The following is a 17663-nucleotide window of genomic DNA, read 5'->3' as shown; positions in this document are numbered from 1 at the left end:
AGACAGAAAACCTTTTGGAGTTGTCTTATCTGGTGTAAAATACAAATCTGGCAAATCAAACACTGCGAATAAGGGAGCGACTGAAAGTAGCTTTTAGAAATGCAAAAATTGCATAAATCCCATTCATAATTTATCTAACTTTACCTAGCGTGTTAAACGCCTGTTTTGTGTGGCCGTTACAACAGTTACGTGTGCTTTAACTTGAAAGCAACTGCCGGAAGTTGAGTCTTCTGTTTGGGCTCGCTTGGCGCCGTCGTAAGAGTAGATGGAGGTGAAATTTCTCGCTGGAAATCGATCAACAGCGGACAGTTCAGTGTCACTCACACCGCGGAAGCATGTCACCATGTACGGTGTCTTTTTGACGGTGAAGCGGGATCGTTTCCATGATGGCGACCGCAGTACGGGCCAGTGTGAAAACTTGAGGAGAAAAGTTTGAGCACGGAACAGGAGTCTTTTTCTGAGACTTTCTCTGTTGTTACTGGCGTGATAAAAAACAAAACAACAAAAAACTAACATGGCATACTCAACTTTCGTTTCGTTTGTGGCATTTGCTTTGAGTTTGTACTTCGGAGTGTCCTATTGTTACTTTTCCATACCGCTGAAAATATACCCAGGGAAGTACAACGTCTCATCGGATGTGAATTTGACGTCTCTTCGGAGAGTAGCGTTAAAGTCTGATGGAAGCGGTCTCTCTCTGGCCTCTGATCCCACCGGTACCGTGAACTTTCTGGACATGGTGAATAATTTGCAAGGAGACTCTGGGAGAGGCTACTACATAGAAATGTCAATCGGTACTCCTGGTCAAAAGGTAATGTAGCTCCTGAGCTGCTGTCTGTTTTAACTCTTTTTTACGTTTCTCATTTAGACTTAAACGCACCACTTTAATCACTGTATTTGCGCTGTGTTGTGTGTGTTTTGTGTTTTTGTGTTTATTTGTTTTTTCCTGGATGCATTTGTAGTGTGTTTACTGTGTATGTGTGAATAGGGGCTGGTCCATCCACCATGTGATCCAGTGGTCAGAAGGTGGGCTGGGTGTGTTTGTTTTGACTCAGGGCCATGGATACCCATCTATACAGCACTGTGTATTTAAATATGCTTTTAAATGTCTGTGTAGGTCATCTTGAACGTTTGAAAAAATAAGGCAACAGACTAGATCTCTATTACCCAAGAGGCTCCTTCATTTCTTAAAAAAAAAGAAAAGAAAGAAAGAAGTCAGGTATCTAATCCCCAGTGGAAGTGGTCCTCAGGGTCCCTGATCCACTTGGTCATGTGAGTCGTCACATGAGTCAAGGTGGGAAGGGTGAAACTACTGTGAGACTTCACCCCACCACATCTTGTGACCTGTTGAGGTCACCTGATGCAAGGTGTGAGTGGAGATGAAGCCTTCATCGTAGGTGGATGATAGCTGGTGTCGTAAGCCACCACCAATGTTCAATCACTGACTCCTTTAACAGCCATATTTTTTTTTCAAGCTATTAAGTCTATACTTCAAAATATGAGGTTTAAATTTACCCCTGCAGCAGAGGGTCATGGGAAGATAAGTATGTCTAGTACATTCTTACATTTAGGCTCGCCTGGGACCACAGAGGAAGGATAATATAGCTGTGAGGGTGCTTCAGCCTCATTATAGCCTAGGGGTCTGTAGACTAAACCCCCACCACCAACACCAACACTCTTTCTCTGGCTCACATGCACTCACATGATGCTGCCTGCGAGGACCAGTGTTTCTTAGCAGGCAGCTGACAGGGATTACCAGGATCCCAGGCAGCAGAGAGCACCCCGAGAGTTGTACAAAATAGCACTTGCTCTACAGCAGGGATATTCGTTGGCTGCTATTGGTTGCAGAACTTGGAAATGCGTACGTGTAATTTATTAGAACGTCATTTTTATACTGCTTGTTATGTAAAGCGCCTAACAAGATCATATTAATAATTGAGGAGGACTAAATCTGGGTGAGCTGGAGCTCCCGTCACTATTAAAAATACATGAGGCTTTAAGGGTGGCAGCAATTTGCCTTTGTGTTGTAAAGTAGTTGTCTTTGAATTGGAGCTTAAAGCAAAGGTGAATTATCTCATTAGTAAGTTGACCTGTTGCCCCGGGGCATCTCGAGTTAAACAGATCAGAGCTTTTAAGACTCTTGGGCAGCACATCTCAGTTTCTCAGGCTCACAGAGGCTTATCTGCGCTACCTGCCATGTCGCTGAGGATAACATTGCAGCACTTGCCAGAGTACACTTCCCACACTTCCTTATTATCAAGTCACAGCGTTGTATGCTTAATGACTTTTGTCCTAATAGAAAAGAACACTTTATAGTGTTCCCCAAAGAAGAAAATTCCCCTTTACCCTTATTACTTATCATTATTCAACAGGTAAATGTATAACAACAGATTATCAATCATAAAAGTCAGTCAGTTAAGCAAATGTCATCAATGCATTAGCACTGGAACTAAGATTACTATTCAGTTATATTCAGCATATTGGTATTTTAAACATGTTTCTCTATTGGGAGGAGTATGTATGTGTCAGTGGTGGCTCACCTTTAGAAAACATTAAATCAGAAAGGGCGCAGTCTTTATGGTGTTTTTTTATTACAGCTGTGTGTTTCCTACTTTGTCAGAAAACTTTCTGTGCAGAGAACATTCACAAAAAGTTAATGACACGTTTAGGGGTTTGGCTATTGCCATTTAGTTTTTTGTTTCTTTGTTTTTTGTTGAATTGTTCACATTTGTGTGAGATTATGGAGTGTTTTTTTAAGGCTAGCTCGCTTAATCGCAGAATGGATCCATATTGCTGCATCAAGCATTAAAACCACCTGAAAGCTGAACTTGATACAGATACCTGCTAAACAGCCATTTTTATTATTTGTTCGCGTTTAAAGTCGTTCTTGCACAATTTCCAGGATGTTAATATTACGGATGTGTGAACATAATTGTAGGCTCAGACTTCTTTAATTGGTTTATGATGCACAGTAAAGATAGAGGAAGCTTCACCTCTTGATCTTCTAGTCTTTTAGTGAAACCTTGCCAGCAGAGAGCCATCTGCTTTGGTTCAGATTGTTTATGCGGTGGCAAAATGTCGTGTAACTCGATACTATTGAGTTATACTCTCAATATTATTCTAACTAGATGATGATGTGATTACAGGGCCGCGGTGTTCAATGAGGCACTATTCAAATCAGCCACTAATTGCGGCGTCTGTTAGCATGTGGCACACACAGGCTGAGTGTTGGCTGGAGAGCCTCACATCTGCTAATTGGTACAAACAGGTAGCAGATGCACGCTGCCTCCATGGAGCTACCGCCAATTAGACAGCGAACGCTCAACTGCAGACTGCCTCAGCAGGGGAAGAGACTTGCCTGAAGCTCTGAAGCTTGACAAAGGGAGGATAGTGTGACTAGTAAAAAGATAGGTGGTGTGGGGATAAGGAGCTGCCCTTGCTTTCCCTTCTCGCTATTCTCCTTCACCACAGGATATCAGAATTTTCCAGTCAGGCCTGTTTGACTGGTTCAGGCCTTGTGTGAGTGGCCTGCTGCCATCTGCTAAGGTGGCAGAGGAGTTTTGGATGGCACAGTGACAGTGGTGGGACAGGAGCCAGCGCAATGAGGAGGAACTGATAAGCCCGGCTCAACAGGGGTTTCCCATGGCTGAGTGAACCAGTCGATAACATGTGGTTGATAATTACAGACCTGCTTTCATAAAGGCCAAATGAACCTGAGCATGCCGGTGGGATGTCGGCTACAAGGAAATGAGTAAGAAAGTTTGCGCTCATAAGCAAACAGTGTAGCGTAATGGTCAACAAGCGTTTATCTGAAATGTAATTTAAGTAAACTATTGCCCGCTGTTGTGGTGCGCCTTAATGTAAAGGCAAACGCAACGAGGCGACAGTCGATCAGTTGTTGAAACCGCTGTTTACATTTGAACATGTCTAATGAGCTGCTCAGTTTTCATAGATTGCCACGAGTCTTTGTTGCTGATTCATCAGGTGGCGTCGGGGCATTAGGTTTATGACCCCCGCCTCGGTGGCGAATGCTTGCCAGCGAGTGTTAACATGGCCACAGCTGAAACATGAAGGTGACAGAAGTCTGCTGTTTATTTGTTCCTGCTCATTGACTCGATGCCTGGAAGACAACTTGATCTCAAGTGCTGTTAACTCGTCCCCACTGTTCACATGACACATACCAAACAACTGGTTAGGTCATACAGTCATGAAAGCAGCTTGAGGCTGTCGTGTTTGACTCTCAGATCACACATTCAGTGAACACTTACGTCCGAGGTGCATTGTTAATGACGAAGACCTTTTCACACCAGTTTGTCCAACACTAGAACTGAACCAAAAGTAGTGCCGTTGCAACTTCATGTGTATCATTTCCTCTCGTGTGTGCTGCTAAAATAATGTTTACAGACGTTATTAAAAATGTGTAATTAATTTTAGCTGCAACCAAGCTGCGTTTTCTTCCTCCAGAGAAAATGTCCATTTACGGTTCTATATGAATCTTTCAGATGGGCACGAAACGCCCCTAAAAGAGATATAACCTTCTTTATGTTCGGCTATTTTTATGGCCCATTTCCCTTTCATTGTTTCCTTGAGAACTGTCGTGTAATTTACCTTTTGTGTTTTCATGCTGTGGGGAAATTTCTCACATCTATCTTTCTCCCTTCTCCTCTAATCATATCTGCAAACAAACTTTAATGTCTTTTTAAAGCTTAAAGGCTTGTGAATGCATCCCACTGTGCTTAGCTGTCATTCTTTTCTTTTTTTTCTTTTTTACCATGTGATTCTGGGGCCATGTAAGTGGGGGGAGGGGGGGTAACAGATAGCTGGAGTGATTGTTAAAACAAACTGTGCCTTCTGTTTTCCAGCTGAACATCCTGGTGGATACGGGTAGCAGTAACTTTGCCGTGGCTGCAGCTCCACACCAATTTATTACTCATTACTTCAACACTGCACTGTGAGTGGCTGGAATACTGCCTGCTTGCATTTTGTAATAACTGTAGTATAACATAGTAAATACATTCAGTTTTTGTTATATATAGCTTTGTAACTGTTTACATATTCTGTTTTCTTTTCTCCTGCTTTTAGTTCCAGTACCTACCGTTCAACCGGTCGCACTGTAGCTGTAAGGTACACCCAAGGCAACTGGGAAGGTGAGCTGGGAATAGACAGCGTCTCTATTCCCAGAGGCCCAAACGGGACCATCAACATCAACATCGCCGCCATCCTGTCTTCTGATGGCTTCTTCCTCCCTGGGATCAACTGGCAAGGCATCCTGGGATTGGCCTATCCTGTGCTGGCACGGGTACGGGAGATACTCATTTACAAGTTTGCGTAAAGTTATTAAGCAAAGTCATTGATTTCTGCCCAGTGTGACATTAACTAGTAAGAAGCTGTTTTACACTCTAATGAAAACAAAGACGACACAGACGTTTTGGCGCACTCATATGTGAATTGTGAAAAAAATGGGGATTTGATTTATTTCATTTGTGTTCTGTTCAACCGTTTTCTTACACTTGTCCAATTCAGGGTTGTGGGGGCCTGGAGCCACTGTCATAGGGTGAAAGGCGTGGTATACTAGACAGATTGCCAGTCTATCACAGGATTAACAGAGAGACACATTCAGGTCTACAGCCATATAAAAATCGCCAGCTAACCTAACATGTATATCTTTGGACAGTGGGGAAAACAAAACAAAGTACCAGCTGGTGGATTTGAACCCAGGACCTTCTTGCTGTGAGGCAACAGTGCTACCAAAAGCACCACCGAAGTGACTATAAAAGCATTGATTACTAAAATAACATAACTAATTATATTGAGTGAATCCTCAGAGCTTGTCCGGACAGGCAACGTCATTCTCACTTACATGCCTCCCACTCCTCACATCACATATCAAACACCCTTCCAATTTAGCAGTCTACTTAAGCTGCAAATCCTCTGACTGCTGCCCTGAGTCACTGCTGTTTTAACCCCTGGAACAGCCCCAGCATCCACCTGTGTTCTCCGTGGGATATTTGCTCCTTACTCGTCAATTTCTTGGTGTGTCATATTTGCAGAATGTCATTTTTGGAGCACAAACACCATACTCTGGTTGAATTCTGTTTCTGTATGAATCGTTGCAAAATGATTTGGCTAATTAAAGTGCTGTTTTCCATGTATGTGGAATTAAACACAAACCTAAGGATGAGAGCAGAAGGAGGAAGCAAAACCTGAGAAAATGTGAACATGCAGGTTTCACAAAGGGAATGTGACAGCATTGCATGGCTTCCTGCTCGCCTCCATTTCTGTTAAACCACTGAATAACTTTGCGGTCTAATCTTATCTGAATGTCGTCATCCACTTTTCACATGAAAGAAGAAAACTTGTTTGTGATATAATTACAGGAGTGTGTGTTTTTCTTATAAAATGATGGGGTGAGGTTATGTTGTTGCTGTATTTTGTCATCTCTTACTTCCATCTCCCCTTATACCATAGATGTGAATTAATCAGTTTTCTTTTTTCAAAAGAAGAGCTAAATCAAGGTGCTTTACCCAGTGTCAGCTTTTTTTAACAGATTAATCTCGTCTTAATGGAGCGTTAAAGACGTCAGCGCAAACTGCACAATACGTACCTTCATTCTGCGCTGACTGCAACAACCTTTGGGATCAAATGTCAGTGATTGTGGAGCCGATACGCTTACACTGACCACTTTGTGCTATTGGCGACTCCTGAGTGCTGAGGTTGAACTTTCTTCCAGGCTGTTTGTCATGCATGACATGGTGACACTGTGGAGGAAAACAGGAGTGAACATATCACAGTCCAAACTGATGATACACCGCTGTCACATAAAAACACATTTCAGCATTTCCATTCAATAGAGCTGATGTTTGAGGTGATTGATTTTCTACGATGTTGTGTGTGAAGCTTTTACAATCTGTGTAGTTACACAAGCTAAAGGTATGAAACGCAAGTGTAAAGGTTTCACTCGATCAACATTATTTAACACCGTCTCGTGTGTCTCCACCAGCCTGACTCGTCCGTGGAGCCCTTCTTCAACTCCGTGGTGAGACAGCTGGGAATTCCTGACGTCTTTTCCCTCCAGATGTGTGGTGCTGGACTGTCAGCCGGCAGCGAAACAGACACTACGGGCGGCAGTCTTGTGAGTAGTCAGAAGTAACACCCCAAGGAGGAGTTTGATTAGATAAAAACATTGGTTTTAAACAGTCTTTATATTTTGGATCTCTGTCTGAGATTTTGATAGCTTGTGTGTGTGACCAGCACCTTTTTATAAACGTCATAGCTGATGTCCTTCATGTCACTGTGTTTCCACATTGGAAGGCCTTTCTACTTTGACTGGAGCTAATTAAGCTAAGATAGCATCCTGCTGAGAGCAAGTCTGTCGCCGTAATACTTTCGACCTTGGTGCCTCGCTCACCGCATCTCCATCATGTGACCCGCTGGTGCAGACAGATGGATAAGATGGCAGGGTGCTTGTGCGTGTATGTGTGTTTATTGACTGTGGTCTGTCAGAGTGTGGGCACGGGGATAAACATTTGCTAGAGTGTATTCTTGTTGGATATTTAATGTGGCACACTTGACCTGGTGATGATTGTGTGGTTTTATTCCTTCACAGTGGTGAAAGTTTCTGCCCGAACATCCACTAAGAATGTTTTAGGCCACAAGTCATATGCTAAAAATTAGAGATTCTCACACAAGTCAGATACAACGATGAAGCAACAACATTATATATCAAAGAGGTCAAAGGTCACAGGGATATCACAACGTTCTGTGAAGCACTTCTGACTAATATTGATTAGGATATTAAGTAGATCTAACTGTATCGATATTTGTAACAGCTGATTTAAAAAAGGTAAAAAGGGAGACGGTGGAAACACCATAGTTTTTCCACCACATGGCTCTCTGCCACTCCCTCTGTTAGCAACATGTTTGGAATGCCACAAACAAAAGCCGAGCAGAGCGTGAATGAGTACATAATAACTATCATAATGCACAAATAAGTACACATAACAAATGTTATGGAAATCTGTTGTTTGTGTTTTGAGTGTTTGGAAAAAGAAACAATTGGCCGATATGTCAGAATTAGATCACTAAGTATCGGTATTTATCTGTCTTAAGAATCCTATTCCTATCAGGCTCTAATTTTAAGTTTAGTTAGATACTGAAGTGGTGAAGCTAAACAGATATGTAAACTGCAACTTAGCTGATTTACTGAGGCAAAAAAAATAAAAGGCAGTAATTCTGGTTATCTTCTTCTCTTAGATAATGGGTGGGGCTGAACCAAGTCTGTATCGAGGCTCAGTGTGGTACACCCCTATAATAGAAGAGTGGTACTACCAGGTGGAGGTGTTGAAGCTGGAGGTGGGAGACCAGAATCTGAATCTGGACTGCAGAGAGGTAAAACTTCACAGTCTGAATCGCTTCTCTCACTGTCTGATCCTAACTCCACACTGCACTATTTCAAAGTGAACTGTAACTTTGACTTGGAAGTTGACTCACAGCACTTGATTAACTTGCTGTGTCAAGGTTAAAACACTGAAATATAAGAGAAGCTGAGTAGGAGTGCTGCAGAGCAGTGTAATCCAGTTTGTCTGCTTGTGAAAGAACTTCCTCATTTTATATTCTTTTGTTTGCTCAAGGTCTTCCATAGGAGTCCGTTGCAGCGATAACAAACCCTACCGCACGTCACTCTTTCTCTCTTTCTTTCAGTATAACATGGATAAAACTATAGTCGACAGTGGGACGACTCTGCTGCGACTTCCTGTCAACGTCTTCAATGCATTGGTAGAAGCCATCATACGCAGCTCTCTGGTATGCTGCCTCCGCTCCACAGACAATGATGAAACATGTTATCAGAGCAAAGATATGCAGGGGAGAATAGCACACACTCACTGTTCAAGGACGTAGTAGCTTTAAGTGGAGGGATCGAGGTTTTTTTTTTTCCTGTTATAAAAATATATATGTGTGTGTGTGCGCGCGCGCTCCATGCCTTTGTTTATTTATCATTAGGCTTTGCACATTTCTCACCTTTTTGGAACTGCACACAAACAGTTCCCAAGGTTAATTTGAACTTGGAGGCAACATTTTCAATTAAAGCAGCCACATCCTTGCAGATGAATACAAAGTAGGAAAATGAAAGCAGAACATCAAAACTTGTTTTGGTGCTATGTTGACCTTCTTTTTCTGTCTTTATCCTTTTTATCCTTCGCACTGTCTCTTTTCTGTCTCTGTCAATTTCTTACTGTGACTGTCTTATTTTCTTTTTCTCTTTCCTCCTGTGTTTTTTTTTTTGTTTTTGTTTTTAATTCAGATCGAGGAGTTTTCTTCAGGGTTCTGGGAAGGCACCAAGTTAGCATGTTGGATGAAGGGAGAGAACCCCTGGAGGTTTTTCCCTAAGCTGTCCATCTACTTGAGGGCCACGAACACCAGCGAGTCGTTCCGCGTCACCATTCTGCCTCAGGTGCCAGGCACATATATAATCATATAATCATTCCTTCTCTAGAGCTTCCATCAAACAAAGACAAACTCATCTCATCCTCATTTCTTGTCATCTCACAGCTTTACATCCAGCCAATCACGGACGTTGACGGCACGCTGGACTGCTTCCGTTTCGGGGTGTCGTCGTCAACAAATGGCATGGTGATCGGCGCCACTGTTATGGAAGGCTTCTACGTAGTGTTTGACCGCACTCAGCGGAGACTGGGCTTCGCACTCAGCAGCTGTGCAGGTCAGGGTTCATACTGGTGCCACTTACTGCAGTTACATGTCTGTAAATATTTCGCTTTTTATGAGAAACTACAGCAGAAATCCTAAAGTACAGAGTAAACCAGACATCAGCTAATGATAACTTACTGACAGGCAAAGTCCTAAAGTCAGCCACTTTCAGGCTCCCTGACCAAGAGCTCAACACAGTGTCCTGTTCACTGAGATCTAAACGTCAAAGGTTAAGCCTTCAGTGGCACTTCCTCATAGTTCTGTGGAAAAATGAACTTTGGCCAAGCCTCCCTCCCTAATACTAAAGTACAAAGTTCATTTTTGTTGTGTACTGAGCAAACACTTTTGTAGGCTTAAGGTTGGAGGCTTGTGACAGCATTTAATGTCTAAGCAGGGCAGGTAAAATAAATAAGAAAGTTAAATGCCATTGTTTAAAAAAAATGATGCCTGAGCCCGTCATCGAAGACTACGAGCAGCAGTGTGCTTGATTAAAAAGCTGGGATAAAGTCTGGAGCCTGGCTGTTTAATGCTCTGTATGTGAGAACAAGAATTTCAAGACATCCTGAAGCCAATGTAAAGATTATAAAATAGGAGTGACGTGAGCTCGCTTGCTGCAATGTGTTAATGGTCTGTGTCATTTGGAGGCATGAAAGAGATCATTTATCTAAGCAGGTAAACAAGGCAATAATTGTGCATGAATAATTTCTTCCAGTTCCACCAAATTCAATTTTATTTTATTTTTATGGGCTAAATCACAACAACAGAAACCCTCAAAACGTTTTATATTGTAAGGTAAAGACTACAATAATACACCGAAAATCTCAGCAATCAGATGACCCCATTTGAGCAAGCTCTTGGTGACAGTGGCAAGGAAAAACTCCCCTTTAACAGGAAGTAAACATCAAGCAGAACCAGGAGGGCAGCCATCGGCCATGACCGGTCGGCCAAAGAGACCATATTTAGCAATTTCTAAATGTTCCTTAAACGAGGAAAAACAGGAATGAAAAATAGATTTTGCACACTTTTAAAAGCAACAGTTGTTCAGTTAAATGTTTAAATGTTTAAAACGTTCATTTGCTCATTGTCAAGATAGCCTCAGCTAGCTCTGTCCAGCAAAAGTTCTCTTTACCTGTCTTTCCAGCTTTTCTCAAACATTAGCTCACAGTCACAGGTTAACTCTTTTTATTTGGCACTTGTTAAATTTGTATTGAATGAGGGCGTATGAGTGATGCTAACTTAATGCTGCTTTTTTGGTTTTATGAGATCATGTTATAAGACCTCTCTCATACGTCACTGCAGTGAGCGATGGGGTGGCTCTGTCAGAGATCGAGGGACCCTTCTCTGCAGCGGACGTGGCGGCCGACTGCTCTGGCGGCCCACTGAAGGAGCCTCTTGTGTGGATGATATCTTACGCCCTGATGGCAGTCTGCGCGTTGGCCCTCCTCATCCTGCTGCTCATGCTCATCCTGCCCTGCAGATGCGGAAACCGGAACGGTGAGATCACGGACGAGTCCTCGCTGGTACGACACCGCATCAAATGACTGAGAGGGCAAAGTAGAGCGAACCCGGGGAAGGGACAGTCGGACAGTGAGCAGAGCGCCTCCACGAGAGGCTGCACCGACCAATGACACTCGACTTAGGATTTTTAGACTGGACTCATCAGCTTGGCCCACAGAGGCAGTCGCACAGACAGATCAACTGCCTCTGAAAGGGAAAAATCCCCAGAACAATTCTTTAAAAAAACAGCTGTTGGTGGTGAATTTGTATTTTCTTGTTGGTTTTTTTGTGGTCGTGGCCTCTCTTTGACGATGATAGTTTGCTAATGTTATGCTTATGTTGCCTTAATCTACCTACACAGGCTGGTGGAGGCACTCAAATCATAACTGGGCTTGTTCTAATTAAAACTGCTAAAGGTATTCTGAGAAATCTAGAACTTCAATAACACTAGAAGATTAAAATTAAAATTATTAAAGCAGTTAATAAGTATACACACACTAACCATCACAGCAAAGAACAGCTCAGCGGTGCAGACAATCACAGCACATCCAGAAGGAAGGATAATAACACTGATATCATCTCCATGCAAAAGGTGTTTTCTAGGTTTCTAAGCCTTATAAACCAAAAGTGCCTTTGTTTTTGGTTTTTTTGGGGGGGGGGGTTCAATCTAATGCCAACAACGGGATCTATTTCTTGGATCTATTTTGAAGTTTTCCACTCGTCTGTGGAGTCAAATGATTACCCAGAGATATTACATAAAAAATAAACTAATTAAAGTAAAGCTGCTCACTGGTAATAGGAAGAATATGAAGAGTTACACTCGTGTTTACAGCGCCTGTAGTGCCTTTGTGGTCTCGGCTCTCTGCTAGAACAGTATCAGCAGTTTGGGACTTACTCTGCTGAATTGCACTTCCAAAGTCGATCAAAGTGTTATATAAAACGAAAGATCAATATTTCTCCTTCTGTAATGTAGTTTATTATTTTAATGTAGCTATACCCATTCTGTATACCCTCAGCTTTATATTTAAGTCTCTTTGGATGTGATTGTATCATCATCATTATTATTATTATTATTATTATTATTATTATTATTCCAGATCTTTGCTTTCTGAGACTAGAATTCAAAGGGTGTTTATACTGCACATTTTATACAAATCATATACAGAAACACTTCAGCATTGATTTCCTTTGTTACTTGTGAGCTTCAGTTAACGTTCTAGCAAAGCAGACATTCCTGTTAGCAGTAAAAAAAGAGATAAAGAATCAACTTATTGAATGTCATTTTGCAGTCTGTTCGCACCAGTGAAATAAGGTCCATACACAGTCCACAGAAGATGCTGCGCCACAGTTCAGCCTCATTCAGCTTCCTGTAATCTGACCCAAGCTGCACTAACATGTCGGAAAAAATGTCAATTTGTGAGACTGTTTCACTGAAAGCACACTTGAATCTAAAACTGCTCGCTTATTTATGAGTGTATTTTTTCTGTGCCAAAAATTGTAAACTGTGTTGTAAATAAAACAACTTGTGACAAATCAAAGACATAATCGTTTTTAAATCATTTTTATTTCTTTTTGGATGAGAAATACAACAAAATAAAACGTACTTAAATGTAGCTTATAATAGATAAAGTAATTTCAAAAAGTAACAAATTATGAAAAAGAAAATGGGAATAATTCAATGTAAGTTTTTCTCTGTATACGTGTCAGGTTGATACCTCTGTAAACAGAAGTACAATTCATCTGGTTGTGTTTGAACATTATCTGCATGTAAGTTGCTAATAGCAAATATTTTTATGCTAACAAAAGGTCAAGATGAATATAATTACTTCATAATCATCACAATATTAGAGCTGTAACAGTTATTATCTTGATTAATGGTTAAATGTCTCTCAGTGTAGTCTTGAGCCACTCTTTATTTCTGCTTAATTTGCCAAAACACATGTAAACATAAGTAGAAATACAGTAGATAAGGCAAAAACAGAGTTTGTACAATTCTAACAAGCTTGAAAGATGATGTATGTCACCACCTTTACCCGGTTTTAACACCGAGTGAAGACTAGGTCTTTTTTTTTGGATGTCTTGCTGCATAAAACCTTTAACAAAAGGCTGTACTATATTTTCTAAAAAGCTGTGACTGGCTACAGCTGTTTTACCTTTATTTAAGAAAAAAATAAGAAGCAGTGTCATTGTGGTATTTTAAAAAGCTGTGTCATCAGACTCATGCTCTGGCTTCCTCAAAGTACCCTGCTCAATTCATGACACAAATGTTGAGAACTACGAGTCAAATGTTCAATACAGCTTAATGCTACTTGATGTCAGTGTTGCTAAGCATACGGCTGAAACGTACACTGATACAAATGATTGATTAGAACAACTTTTAGTTGCCACTATACGAGCTCATCATTTGCAGAGGGACCTGTTGCTAGTTTAGTCTCTCTGACTGTTTCTGAGAGTAAAGTACACAAGTTTCACGACTCAAGGTGAGCTTGGTAATTTTGATAGCTATTGAAACGGTTGTGGGGCGGAAAGTGGCTTTAAAGAGCCTTCGCGATTTTTGGTGATTAAAGTTCAGTCATTTAGTTGCTTTACTCCAGCCCATTCACTAGCTGAGACCACATCCTCATGTAGGTTTGGTATTTCTAGTAGATAATTGCAGATTGCACGAGCATGAATTGAGGCTGCTGTTTGGGGGAAGGCCTCAGAGGGGACTACCAGGTTGGGCATATCCCGATGTGCTAATGAGAGGTGAATGAAGTGGAAAAAAAGGAAGTGTGCGGGGTTGTTTATAGACTGAGGGCTGTGAAATTCAGATAAATGAGCCAGTACACACCCAAGAACCCAGCCCCAGATACTGAGAACCATCAATACACCATTGGGTGGGGGCACCAGCCACTGGCTGGGAAATAGGCCCCACACCTGGGGGAGCCTGACATGTTCTGAGAGACAGAGGTGGAGTCTAAGACCTGACCTGAAACACAGATATTTACTGTGTCACCCTCCCCAAGACCTTCGGTGTCTACATGCAATTTAAAATTGAGAAGTGGGCACCGACACCAGAGGTGAGACTGAATGAACAGACTCTGGACGCTGTTCAGTGTGCCCACCCCCAAGGCCCTATATGTATGTGTCATGAGAATGAAAGTAATGAGAGTGTCTAAACTGTGGAGGAAAACTAAGGTACAGGCAGCCATGAGGGGGGAGAGAAGGAGGGCCTCCCCTGCACCTCAGTGACACACCTGCATCCCAAGCCCCTGCGTGTGTGGAGGGGGGAGGAGCCAGCTTCCTCGCTGACCACCAAGGGCAGGGAGGCGCAGGCTAGGGCTGGGCGATATATCGAGTTTTTTGAAAATATCGATATATTTTCATACAAGATATAAGATGTGACAATATCGTTTATATCGATATAGTCTATGTTACGTTATAATTATACTTGTGGAGCCGCAGGTTTGCCTCTCTTTCGTCCACTTTTGTCTCTACGCAACGTTACTCGGCCTCGCCTCTCCTTCACTGAACACAACTCCGCCTCCCCCATAGCTTCACCTGCAGGCAATGACAAGATGAAAGCGGAAAATCTCCGTTAGCGAGTTACCGCGGATCGCCCCGTGCGTGGGGCTGGACGGCGTCAACGTGTTAGCGAGCTAACCGCGCTAACGACATGCAGCCCGAAGGGGCTGCACGGCCTAAAATCCTTTCATTTTCTCAAAACTCGACAGTGCGCCTTATGTATGAATTCTTGTTGTGCTTACTGACCGCGAACCGATTTTATGTGGTACACAGCGTTCAGCAATCTGTCAAAAAATGTTTTAATATGACTTTGCTAACCTACGGAGCTGCACCGCTTGATGTCGGAGGATTACGGCTACCGGGGAGGAGCCTCGCGGAGTGATACGTACTGTGCTTCAACGTAATATTACCGTACTGTATGTGTATAAGGACCACAAATGGCACCTGTTCAGAGACGTGGTGCAGCTGTGAAATCTGTCTCTTTGTTATTACGCTCAGCGTCTGTTAGTTTACATTTTGACTGCACAATTGTGAGCTTTTTGTTATGCACAAAAACAACATTTTCTTTTATTTATGGACCATGATTATTTAATAAATGCTGATAATTTATTTTTGAGTAATTTCTTCATGTACATCTACGCTGTATGTAAATAAAAGTGCCCGTGTGACATCTGGGACACAGTGTGACTAAGAACTCTCTTTTTGTTCTTAACTTACGGCTTAAAAAAAAAAATCGAGATATATATCTTATATCGCCATCCAGCTAAAAAATATCGAGATATGAATTTTGGGTCATATCGCCCAGCCCTAGCGCAGGCCCATACAGCCCATGGCTGCAGCACCACCGACGCCCAGGGTGACCCGTCCGACCACCCCACTCTTTTGTCTCTTTTAGCTAGGTGCTGTTTTTAAGCTTATATGATTCACAACTCAGTCTTCAGTGGCTTAACAAAATAAAAGCATTGCTCTGAAAATGATCAAGTACAAGTAATGGAGTCTAAATGGGTGAAAAAGCAGCCAATGTCCAAAGAAAAACCTTTAAAAACCTTCAGAAGACCTGGAGAACTATTGATCAAGACCACTTTATAAAAAGTAGGAAAGACAAGAAAGTATGCTCACACTTTGGAAGCAAAATATGAAGAAATGAGGAGAGGATCAAGACTTTTGCACAGTACTTTGTTTGCATTTTTGTTCCTTCTTTACAAGAAAAAAAAAGCTTTGTAATCCTCTGCGGATGATAAAGGCGAAGGATACCAAAGACAATGAAACATAATGTCAGGGCATGGATTAACCTTTTGGCTTGTCAAACACTCGAACAAATACGATTAATCACACACAACACTCATATTAATATCCTAACTTGGCGTCAAGGCCCTGCTGTGATTCAGACATACGGTGTTTATCATTACATCCAGCCTCCAGGTCAAGCTGTACAACTCAGAGCACCAGATGGGTAAACCTTCTTATAACATCTGGTCCTCCAAAGAGATTAAATCAAAAGGTACATAAAGTGCATGAAATCACACAGCGTGAAGTTAAATTTGACTTTTAATCAAAGTCTAATCTTTCTTTATATTTTACACTTGGCCTGTTCATGAGTGCCATTACAAAATCTCAAAACGAATGAACCTTCATCTGACGGTGGATCCAGTCCGGGAATTATGCGACGTTGCCGTAAACACCCGGTGCATCCTGCCCAGCGTGCTGTTCCCCCCAAATGCTGTCACCTATGAGCCACCATACTCCATCCATCAGGTACACCAGAGGGCCACCGCCGTCAGCCTGAGACATAGTTCAGGAACAAACAAAGGGCAATACTAACTCACAGTGACTTTGAGAGGCTACATGAGGACTTTTGAGGACAGTTTTAGGTCTTTCATGGATTTCTGAGGTCAGTGAAAAAGCTCTAAATCATCCAAATAAAAGGGGATATAATAGTCAGCTGCCTCCTCTGGGCTCTAACTGTACATTCACTGCTGACTGTATAAGTGGATTGTTACCAGGCACAAAAACGAACAGTTTATTTAAAACGGTTGCTGCACACAGAACATAGTGCTGGACTTGTTTGAGAGCGCCGCAAAAGCAGTTACATAAGAGCATGAAAATGTTTTGGATTCTTTGATGAACAAAAACTGCTTTTATGCGACGGTCTGTTTGGACTGGCTGAACTGCAAACACTATTGGAGCGCATTGTTCTGAGTCTGCATTCAGAGACTCCATTCCCACTAAAACTGAAGCATTGTAACCTCGAGGTGGGTCACACTGTGGACCTCTGACACCCAAGGACACTACACAGCTAAACTGATTATCATATCCTGGGATATCCTGTTCGTGTAGGCGATGAAACTGTTGCACTCTGCAGCATCTATGAGTCATCTACGAGTCAATACATTGTCAATCACTTGACAATGAGTGCAGGACTTTGATGCCATCTAGTGGTAGTAGGCGGCAATGAGCACCAATACTGATTCACTAACTACAGCTGCCTCACCATTTGTGTCTGTGACCAAATCGTGTTATCCAGCACTTGTGATGAGCAGTGACTTTCAGGCCCACGTTTGGGAGGCACACGGGTCCGATGTTCCTGAAGCCTGCTGAGGAGTAAACATCTCTGCTGTAACGTGTTTAACACAGGACGAGCTGCTGCTGTTAACAATGGTGTCAATGTGTGCACTCTTACAGCCTCTCTGTACACAGACTGCCACTGTGTGAACAGCTTATTCACACAGAGGGTTATACTCAGCTGACAGCTTGCTAGTTTGCTAAATGTAACGCTTACTGAAGTAACAGTGCCAAATGCATCCACTGAGGTTGTGCATCTTCCAAAATGTCAACAGGTCTCAACAAAAGTTATTTAAAACTTCTATGGATGCACTTTTAACAAGAACGCCTTATCCTAAAATATATGGTGCCATGACTGGCTAACAATGCCTGGTTATTAAGACTTCTGGTTGAGATTA

At 42.2% G+C, this 17663-nt stretch overlaps 1 protein-coding gene across 1 annotated transcript; it reads left to right on the top strand.

Moving 5' to 3' along the window:
* The first annotated feature begins 238 nt into the window (after positions 1–238).
* Positions 239–12503, top strand: bace2 (beta-secretase 2). The gene is made up of 9 exons (XM_085380148.1): positions 239–808; positions 4860–4948; positions 5080–5296; positions 6998–7129; positions 8251–8385; positions 8698–8799; positions 9299–9448; positions 9547–9715; positions 11002–12503. The coding sequence occupies exons 1-9, from the start codon at positions 515–517 to the stop codon at positions 11241–11243; spliced, it is 1530 nt and encodes a 509-aa protein (XP_085236274.1). The 5' UTR covers positions 239–514; the 3' UTR covers positions 11244–12503.
* The last annotated feature ends 5160 nt before the right edge of the window (positions 12504–17663 follow it).

The sequence above is a fragment of the Rhamphochromis longiceps genome, linkage group LG14, assembly GCF_057381845.1.
Source record: "Rhamphochromis longiceps isolate RC_006_pf linkage group LG14, R_longiceps_female_GT1.1, whole genome shotgun sequence".
Taxonomy (NCBI): domain Eukaryota; kingdom Metazoa; phylum Chordata; class Actinopteri; order Cichliformes; family Cichlidae; genus Rhamphochromis; species Rhamphochromis longiceps.
Note: the sequence above shows the minus strand (reverse complement) of the source record. Positions and strands in the feature narration are given on the sequence as shown.